Below are 10,000 nucleotides of genomic sequence, written 5' to 3' on the forward strand. Positions count from 1 at the left end.
AAAACTTTCCAAAACAAGGGTTACAGTTACAATTCATTGTCCAGGTGTTGTGGTTTGTGCATCCTGTAACATTCTTGAAGCAAATTTGCAATTTACCGATTTCGATGCTCAGTTCATGATCAGCGTTTGCATTAAACCAAAGTTCCATATCGTTCAATCCGACAATGATGAGAGCTTCAGAGAAAAAAAATGTGTTGAACACTTTCAATCACTACCTGCTTTCATTCAACTTCAAGACCTGCAAGTTTTTAAGATCAGCCATTCCAACTGTGAAGCCTATCAAGCGTCGTCGCGTCCATATAATCGACGTCGATTCAGATTCCGATTAAAAGATGACTTTTAAATACTTTTTTCCCTATTATGGCGTGAGATTCTTGCAAATTGCTAGTTTATACTATTGGAAACATTCAGGGACGATTCCATGTGCAAATGTTTGAAACGAATCGCTTTGAATTTGTACCATTCAGAAATTTAAGATCTCCGACGGCCACGTCGACGAAAACGTCGCCTAAAAATTTACCTTTGCTCTGTAGTAACTCTTTCGCGATTATTCCATCATATTCGCGTCGTTCGATTTGGGCGAAGTATCCTAAAATTAAATTGGTACGAGTGGCTTTAGAGTAAAAAAAAAAAAGAAAAAAATAAAGAAAGATTTGTATTTGTACGCTCACGTTGTTGTTAAAACCTTAAATTTGGTGATTTTACGTAGGCGTTGCACAGAGCATCACAAAAAATGCAAGCCCCACGTGCAGCACGATTATATTTCATGTATCAGTAAGTGTCAAATACATATCGAATGCTCGCTTCTTGTCTGCAATAAGATCTTGCGGTTCTTCCTCTTCGTGAATTTTTTTCCTGTTTGTATTATTAAAAGGTAGTCGTACGGTTTTCCTCGTTCAATTTGGAATTAATTTGCACGAGTGAGTTTTTCAAAAGATGAAATTGCACGCGACGAAGCGGCTAAACCGTATGATTATACATAATAATTAGATTCATGTTTAAGGAAGATATACTCCAAATACACACAAAGTTTAATGCTACTGTGGTTTGGGGAATTACGAATGTAGCTTAAAAAGTTGCACTCAAAGTGCTGTAACTTTTTAAGATACATTCGCAATTCACATGGTACAAAAAGCGTGACACTGGAGAGCAAATTGCCCACTCGGATATCTAAAACAAGGAACAAGGAAAATTTAATTTAAGTTGCTTTGTCAGCTGCAAAGGGCCCATGATTCACAGGTAGTAAGGGTCTTCATGGTATTCTAAACATTCATTTGGCATTAATTTAATTTATGGATGCTGGCCTATGGCAACCTCCCCTCTACAACAAACCTTTTTCGAAGACAAGTAACACATCCCATCAGCAACCTCCCAAGCGAATTTCATCAGCTGTTCCGAAGTCAGATTGGTCTCTGGTTTCACATCCGGGTTCTTATAGTAAGTGTCGTTGAGTCCTCGGCTCTTTCGCAAATATCCCAGGAGGTCCCCAAAGGGAACATATTCGATCAACACCATCAATGGGTCTATGGAAAACAACGTTCTTGGAATTAAAGGTGTTCATTTGCAAACTAGGGTTGCTTAAGATATACTCGTAACATAATATACCATTATAAAAAAAAATGTCAATTTTACCGCTTTCAGTGACGCATCCGATGAGCTTGATCACGTGAGGGTGGGGCTTTAATGTTTTCATCAGCTCCAATTCTGACAACAGATCCTTTCTATCTGATGGAGGAGCATTGGCTAGGAAGTAATAAAGAGAAACTGCCAGTGGCCTCGTTCGATATACAACAGTTGACTTGGGAACACAACATTAGTGTTATGAGTGAAATGGCATTAGCAGGTATCAAATATACAATAATACTCTCTGGTTTGGCGTCGCACCGACATCGCGAGGTCACGGGTTCAAACCCCTTTTAAGTCTTGAATTTTTCAGGCTCCTTTACGCAATATAGTGTTTTCACTCACGTGATCAGTAACTTTGTTTTCCCACCGAAACGAAAGAAAACATTACCTTGATAAAAGAGCTCAATTCCCGGAGGGTTAGATGGGGACATCAACATGGCCGCCTTTCGTTTGTTTAGGGACATCAACATGGCCATCGTGACGTTACGTCACGTCAATATACATACTTAATTGACCGCTCCCTATAGGTGCTTTTCAGGGCCAATGAAACACAACGAAACGACGGAACGAAACAACAACAACTGTTAAGAATCCCAAATGGCCGGAGGCAAACCAGTTGGCTATTTACAAGTGCAGCTGAGACGTTGAACCAGGGACTACCAGGATCAAATTCAAAGAGTAATCAGAGTGGGTCTTGAACCCGGGATCTCCGGATCTCAAGGCAAGCGCCCTAACTACAGGGCCACACTGCTTCCACACACTCTATTGCTACAGCTGCGTCCATACTGCGGGGACCATAGTTTCATGTAATTAGTGTTATGTCAGGTAATCTTGGAAGTGTGCGAGTCATTTAAGGTGGCATCAAACAAAAAAAATAATCCAAAGAACTGAAAAGGGTTCTTGTTATTAATGTCAGTTTTGATTTTAACGAGAAGATGAGGCCAATAGGAAAAGGACGCATATTTAATAATTGATGGTGTGTGCATTCTGTTATTACCGTCTCAATGCAAGCTGACCTTCAGAAAGTAATAAAGCCATTATCCTGCTTCCACTGTTCAATTCCAAAAGTATTTTCAAAAAAACGAGTGAAAGCATATGACAAGGATAAGCGGCAACCAACCTTTCAGCATTTTTACTGCTACTGTTGCTTCCTGCTGATTGGCTCTTACGTTTTTCACCGTTGCCTGGGCAACCTGAGAAAAGGCTCCTTTACCGATGACTTTGATAACATGAACGTCTTCGCGACTGACTTCCCAGCTTCTCCCGGAAGGATGAAGAGGCATGTAGTATCCACCTCCCGCTGCTGGAGTTGCATAGGTCGCTGCTTCCTTCGCGTTTAGTTCCCTGGGAAGCCCTACGTTGTCTTTCACTTGCAAAGATACTGGATTCTGGCGAGGATTAATTCACAAAAGTGATAGACTTACAGTATTATGAATGGTATATGAAATGAATCATATATGAACTGCGGATATGAAATCAAGTAAAACTATGATCTTCGCAGTTATGAACGCAATTTTTGCAATTGCGTAGAGAAGCCTCAAAAATTCAGGACTTCAACGGGGTTTGAACCCGTGACCTCGCGATTCCGGTGCGACGCTCTAACCAACTGAGCTATGAAGCCACTGACGTTGGGAGCTGGTCATTTGTGGGTTCTAATGATCCCGTGAGGAATGAATCAATTATGAATGGTATATGAAATGAATCATATATGAACTGCAGATATGAAATCAAGTGAAGCTATGATCTTCCCAGTTATGAACGCAATTTTTGCAATTGCGTAGAGAAGCCTGAAAAATTCAGGACTTCAACGGGGTTTGAACCCGTGAGCTCGCGATTCCGGTGCGACGCTCTAACCAACTGAGCTATGAAGCCACTGACGTTGGGAGCTGGTCATTTGTGGGTTCTAATGATCCCGTGAGGAATGAATCAATTATGAATGGTATATGAAATGAATCATATATGAACTGCAGATATGAAATCAAGTGAAGCTATGATCTTCGCAGTTATGAACGCAATTTTTGCAATTGCGTAGAGAAGCCTGAAAAATTCAGGACTTCAACGGGGTTTGAACCCGTGACCTCGCGATTCCGGTGCGACGCGAGGTCACGTGTTCAAACCCCGTTGAAGTCCTGATTTTTTCAGGCTTCTCTACGCAATTGCAAAAATTGCGTTCATAACTGCGAAGATCATAGCTTTACTTGATTTCATATCCGCAGTTCATATATGATTCGTTTCATATACCATTCATAATTGATTCATTCCTCACGGGATCATTAGAACCCACAAATGACCAGCTCCCAACGTCAGTGGCTTCATAGCTCAGTTGGTTAGAGCGTCGCACCGGAATCGCGAGGTCACGGGTTCAAACCCCGTTGAAGTCCTGAATTTTTCAGGCTTCTCTACGCAATTGCAAAAATTGCGTTCATAACTGCGAAGATCATAGCTTCACTTGATTTCATATATGATTCATTTCATATACCATTCATAATTGATTCATTCCTCACGGGATCATTAGAACCCACAAATGACCAGCTCCCAACGTCAGTGGCTTCATAGCTCAGTTGGTTAGAGCGTCGCACCGGAATCGCGAGGTTACGGGTTCAAACCCCGTTGAAGTCCTGAATTTTTCAGGCTTCTCTACGCAATTGCAAAAATTGCGTTCATAACTGCGAAGATCATAGCTTCACTTGATTTCATATCTGCAGTTCATATATGATTCATTTTATATACCATTCATAATTGATTCATTCCTCACGGGATCATTAGAACCCACAAATGACCAGCTTCCAACGTCAGTGGCTTCATAGCTCAGTTGGTTAGAGCGTCGCACCGGAGTCGCGAGGTCACGGGTTCAAACCCCGTTGAAGTCCTGAATTTTTCAGGCTTCTCTACTCAATTGCAAAAATTGCGTTCATAACTGCGAAGATCATAGCTTCACTAGACTTACAGTAATTATATCTCTTAGTTCAACTGCAATGCTAACCTCGGTTTTCTTTTAACAAGCATCCCTCTCCCCGAGCTTTGCTTTGAAAATGATTCAACTAACGGATGATCATTGTACCGAGTTTTCCAAGGAGGGACACAGTTAGGGCAAAGGTAAGAAATGTAGTCCTTAACCAGTGCATCTACAATCTTAGACAAAAACCTTGAAACACTTTGAACATTCTCGCACCGTTTTCGTCCCCCTCCCTTTTTCAATGTTGGTGTAGCCAGTCAAAGAGGAAAATGTCGCCTCAACACTGTCAAGGGGAAAGGGGTGTTTCAAGGATTTTTGGCGAGGATTGTGTGAGTTGCAAAAGGCCATCTGGTTAATATCAGACGTTGTCATTTATTGTTAAGTAGTTTTCTTGAATAGCCCAGAAAGACGGCGCTAGCTGGGAAGATCTTGCTGTAACTTTTGTTTGACGCAAGCTAGGAAAGATATGAATTGTCTAGATTTCGGTAGAAATAAATAGGAAATGTTATTTTAGGTCTTTAAAAATAACATTTGAATACAGCCTGGCCACAATAGTCACGGGTAGGAGAATTTTTTTTTTTTTCTCAGACATAAAGGTTAAGTGTGATTAGTCACACAGTTCAATGAAAAAAAAAAGTATGGTGTACAATAGGAAAACCTCGGCGGAAGAAAGAGCACTCATCAGATTTCTGTACATGGAAAGGAGGTATTCTCTGCGAGAAATTGCAGCAAAAGTGGACCGATCTGCAGCAACAGTAATGAGAGTGCTAAAAGAATTTAACACTCCTTCAACGTATTCGCAAACTCATGGAAAGGTCACCCACCAAAGAAGAGGAAGGCCAAGAAAGTTGTCATCCAGAGAAGAGAGACTCCTAATAAGGGCTCTTCTCAAACTGAGGCGTACAGAAGGTAACTTTACTGCCAAGCGACTCATGAATGAGGCAAACATCTCGGAAAGTGATGTGTCAGTTCGCACTGTGGGAAGATTCTTAAATAGCAAAGGGTACTTTTATCTCCAGGCCCGGAAAAAAGGGCTGCTTACTAACAATGACAAGAGCTTACGCGTTGCATTTGCCAAAAAGGTGAGAGAAGAGTATGACACGGAGTTATGGACTCATAAAATTGCTTTCTACTTGGACGGAGTTGCTTTTGCGCACAAGACCAACCCGCTTGATCAAGCACGAGCTCCTACTGGAAGGATCTATCGCAAAAAATCTGAAGGTCTCAACCAATTTTGCACCGCGAAAGGGAGTAAAGTTGGATCTGGAGGGAAGGTAGTCAAGTTTTTAGTGGCGATTTCATACAATGTAGGAGTTATTTTATGCCACGAATATGAACATATGACGGGAAATTTTTTTGCGTCTTTTATTGAAAACACTTTTGAGCAAATGTTTGTGCAATCAAAGAAAGGAAATACAAGACTCTTCATTCAAGACAATGACCCAAGCCAGAATTCAGCAGTCGCAAAGACTGCTTTGCAACAAGTGAGGGCCAAATTGCTTAAGATACCGCCACGCAGTCCTGATCTAAATCCAATAGAGAACATGTTTAAATCAGTCAGTGACAACTTGCATGACAGCGCTATTGAGGAACAATTAGAGCGAGAGAGTTTCACGCAATTCAAGGAAAGAGTGAAAAATACAATTGTCCAGTTTCCAGTAGCCAAAATAGACAATTTAATAGAATCCATGGACAGACGTATACAACTAATACTAGAAACACAAGGACAGAGACTAAAATATTAAGTATGTATCTTTATGTTTTCAGATAAATATAATGCAATTGACATTTACAAAATTATCCTATTGAATATTATATAATAATCACTGATAATAGTTTGGAACTACCATGTAATATTTATTACTTTGTATTTGGCAACAGATGTAAAAAAGGAAATCTGCAGTGTCTATGTACTGTGCATGTTTTGCCTTAGTCGAATCACGTGCGGTAAAGGTCACAACGGTTTACCGTTGTCAAAATAGAAGTTGGTCTGTTGACAATCTTATTTTATTACATGTCATGGTTAACCGTTGTGAAAAGGCTGAATTTCACGATGGCATTGAGGCTGTTCTTGAAAATTCATTTCAATTATAACTAATGTCTTCTACAAGGTGATTTTCAACCGAGAAATACGACTAAGGAATGCGATAAAAGGCAAAACCTAATGGTAAACCGTACGGTTTACCAGCGTTTGTTTACACTTTACACTCCGTCACCATCACGCAATACTGTAAAGTTGCATAATACGTTTATTGGAATATGCTGAGATTCGCCGATCTTTTGGTGGGAACTCGTTCAACACTTATCCCGAACTGTTGTCGTCACTGTTTGGGGACAGAATTAATTTGGCGAAACAAAGGTTTCTTTGCTCGCCGGGTGGAATCTGCGAAAAGAAGTTGAAGATTTTCCCCCTTACTCGCATCATTTCGGTCTCCCGTTCATCTAAGCAGCCTCCCTTAATGAACACTAACTCATGCTTGCCTGTGCAGAATATCGGAGTGTCAGTGTCAAAGACAATGTCTTTAGCGTAGTGGCACTTCGGTGCTGGCAAATGAACTGTCTGCCCCTCCAACAGAAGAAGCATATCGTGCCAAGGCAAGACCTGTGGACTCCAGCGAAAGTCATTAAGAAAAATAACCTCGGCAGATTCAGCGCCAACCCAAGCAAAATTGCTAGTAGCGGGATTACTGAATGTATTGTAGATGACAGTCAACGGGTTTAGTAAAAAGGTCTTGCCACAATTGGCACTACCATAGATTAGAATGTTTCGGTACTTGCCGCGTCCTTTCTCAAGTAGCTCACGCACAGCACTCTGAAAACTTCCACCTCTTAAATTATTGCGTGCGAGAGTATCCTCTGCAACTTCCAACCACTCTCCATTGCAGTTAGCGATACATGGACCTTCTAGAGCTTTTTGTAGTATGTCCATCCTTCTCATTTGTTTCCTTTTTAATTTTTCCTCTGCTTCCTCCATTTCCCATCCTACTTGTATGGCCTCGTCAACAACTTTACTTCCTCTGTTAGCGATGAATTGCGCTAAATCTTCCTTTCCCTCTTTCATCTGTCGAGAGGCTAGAGCAAGAAGCTCTAGCCTGGACTTTATTCCTTTTTCTACGACTAGCTTTGATACATCGAAAATACTGAGTCGAGGTGCCCTCCGTTTTCTGGTTTTCTTTGCTTTTCTCCTCGTTCCACCGCGTTCCGTTGTTGTCAGACTGGCCTCTTGTGTTCGAGGTGGGGCGCTGTTGACCAAATCTGGATGATTCATAGACTGAACATACTTGGGATCTTCTTTTGTTGTGTATCTCCAGGCGCTATAATAATTGGAGTGAACAGACGAAAAATTCACTTGAATGGAATGGTTGTCATCGAGATAATTTCGCACACGCAACCATCGGCGTGGATGCGATAGCTTTAATGCCATGTGGTAATGCCTCCCCCCTGAAGAATGCTGCTCTTGACTACAAACCCACTGCACAATATCAGCTAACCCGCTCCTTGTCTCATTGAATGCTTCCACCACCGTTCTAGCAAAACAATCTCTCGTTTGAAATTTTTGAAGATTGGCTTGACTGTACGTAATTAAATACACGCTACGCACTTCGCGATGCAAAAGCCTCTCTCGCGATCCCACATGGAGGTCTTCTGAACATCCATTATCCTGCAAGTGTTCACTTCCCTGGTCACTTTCCTCGTCTGACGTGTCTTCAATACTCTCCTCATAACAGTTAAAATCTCCTTCAGAAGTTGCCATTATCAAAACAAAAATTTACTGGCGTTATAATCCTCTTCGCACTTTTACACAACAACAGCAACAACACATAATACCCACGCGTTCCCCTAACAATAACTTTCTAAGTCTCACTTTCATCTTCTGCGCATGCTCAAAGAAATTCCCGCCACTTCAGACAATCTTAGACAAAAACCTTGAAACACTTTGAACATTCTCGCACCGTTTTCGTCCCCCTCCCTTTTTCAATGTTGGTGTAGCCAGTCAAAGAGGAAAATGTCGCCTCAACACTGTCAAGGGGAAAGGGGTGTTTCAAGGATTTTTGGCGAGGATTGTAGCTTGATTCTGCCAACATCCATGCAATTCTAAACTTAGTTCAAGAGAGATGCCTAGCAAAGACACAATATAAAGGAAAGAACAGGAAAGCGACGTGAGGTCTACATACAGATATGATGGAGAGTTTGGAAAGCTAATGACGAGATTCAATAGCCTCCATCCCTCGTCATTCCATGACTGCTTCTAAGAATTGACAGTAACCACTTTTGCTAATCCAGGATTCACGTTCCACGAATCTATTCTTCTAAAAAGACCTTATTAACAACTTACCATAGATAGAAGATCCCCACATCTTTGACACGGACGACGGCGTATTTTCCATATCACCACGGAGAGTACAATAATTACGATAACCAGGACCACAATGAATGAGATGTAACAAATATGCAAAATAGTACAAGAACCTGACGAAAAGGAAGCAGAAAAGCACTTGTTATTCAGTTTAAGGGGAATCCATACACTTGAAATGAATCAATGGCCTTCTTCTGTTGAATCTCTGAAAACTGGACATTATTTTTTTCACCTTTCTGACTTTCCAGAGGCCTTGGAGTTGCTAAGGAAAAGAAAAGTAGGATGACAGTTAGTCCCAGTGTTTGAGGGCACTTACCCAACATCGCTGACAAATCTGTGAAGAGAATCCCTTTTGAAATGTCAATGCATTAAGCCCTTCTTCTTCCTATATAAATAATACCATTTGTTATTGTCTAGATATCTAATTTAGCGATTTTTGACACAGGTAAAAATGGCTTTATCAAAATCACATGGCAGCCTAATAAGGCTGAACTGCATGATTATTAACAATAAAATACTGGCTATTTACAGGGCATGTAATTTACACATAGATGGTAAATAAGTCTGGCAAAAACCCTGAGTGCGCATTATTGGGTTAGCAAACTGACTTTCATTTCTAAGCTTATAAGTAGTATGGTTCTTTGGTGGCAGAAAATGATGAGGCTTGTGCTCGGTATTGGATACTATTGGTACGAAAAACTTATGACATTGCTCGATACGTCTATCCTTCGGTGAATTCAGGTTAAACAATGAAAGGTTGTCGAGATATGAAAGGCCGGGCGAGATTACAGATAAAGCGCGTTTTTCGAATACGTTCTATGTCGTTGCTTAAATAATCAGGCAGTGCATGATGGTAAAGGGGAGCACAGTATTCAAGTACAGGTCTAATTCAAGTAAGGTAGAAACTGATGATATCACGAGACGGAACTTTGGCGCGCTCAATTAAGCAATATCAGAAAAAACATCCGCTTATTAGCCTTTTTGATTACGTCTGAAATGTGACAATTCCATTGAAGGGTGCTGGCTATTGTTACACCTAACACTTTAACATTGTTTAGACG

General features: G+C 41.0%; 1 protein-coding gene across 1 annotated transcript in view; it reads right to left on the bottom strand.

Moving 5' to 3' along the window:
* Positions 1 to 10,000, bottom strand: part of LOC137983815 (tyrosine kinase receptor Cad96Ca-like) — a 28,093-nt gene that overhangs the window by 6,332 nt on the left and 11,761 nt on the right. Inside the window, exons 3-7 of the mRNA XM_068830995.1 lie at positions 9,172 to 9,201; positions 8,919 to 9,052; positions 2,747 to 3,014; positions 1,633 to 1,743; positions 1,333 to 1,523 (exon numbers count right to left, since the gene is read on the bottom strand). Of these exons, the coding sequence (XP_068687096.1) occupies positions 1,333 to 1,523; positions 1,633 to 1,743; positions 2,747 to 3,014; positions 8,919 to 9,052; positions 9,172 to 9,201 (734 nt within the window). The remainder of the gene's footprint in view (positions 1 to 1,332; positions 1,524 to 1,632; positions 1,744 to 2,746; positions 3,015 to 8,918; positions 9,053 to 9,171; positions 9,202 to 10,000) is intronic.

Source organism: Montipora foliosa, chromosome 13 (assembly GCF_036669935.1).
Source record: "Montipora foliosa isolate CH-2021 chromosome 13, ASM3666993v2, whole genome shotgun sequence".
NCBI lineage: Eukaryota > Metazoa > Cnidaria > Anthozoa > Scleractinia > Acroporidae > Montipora > Montipora foliosa.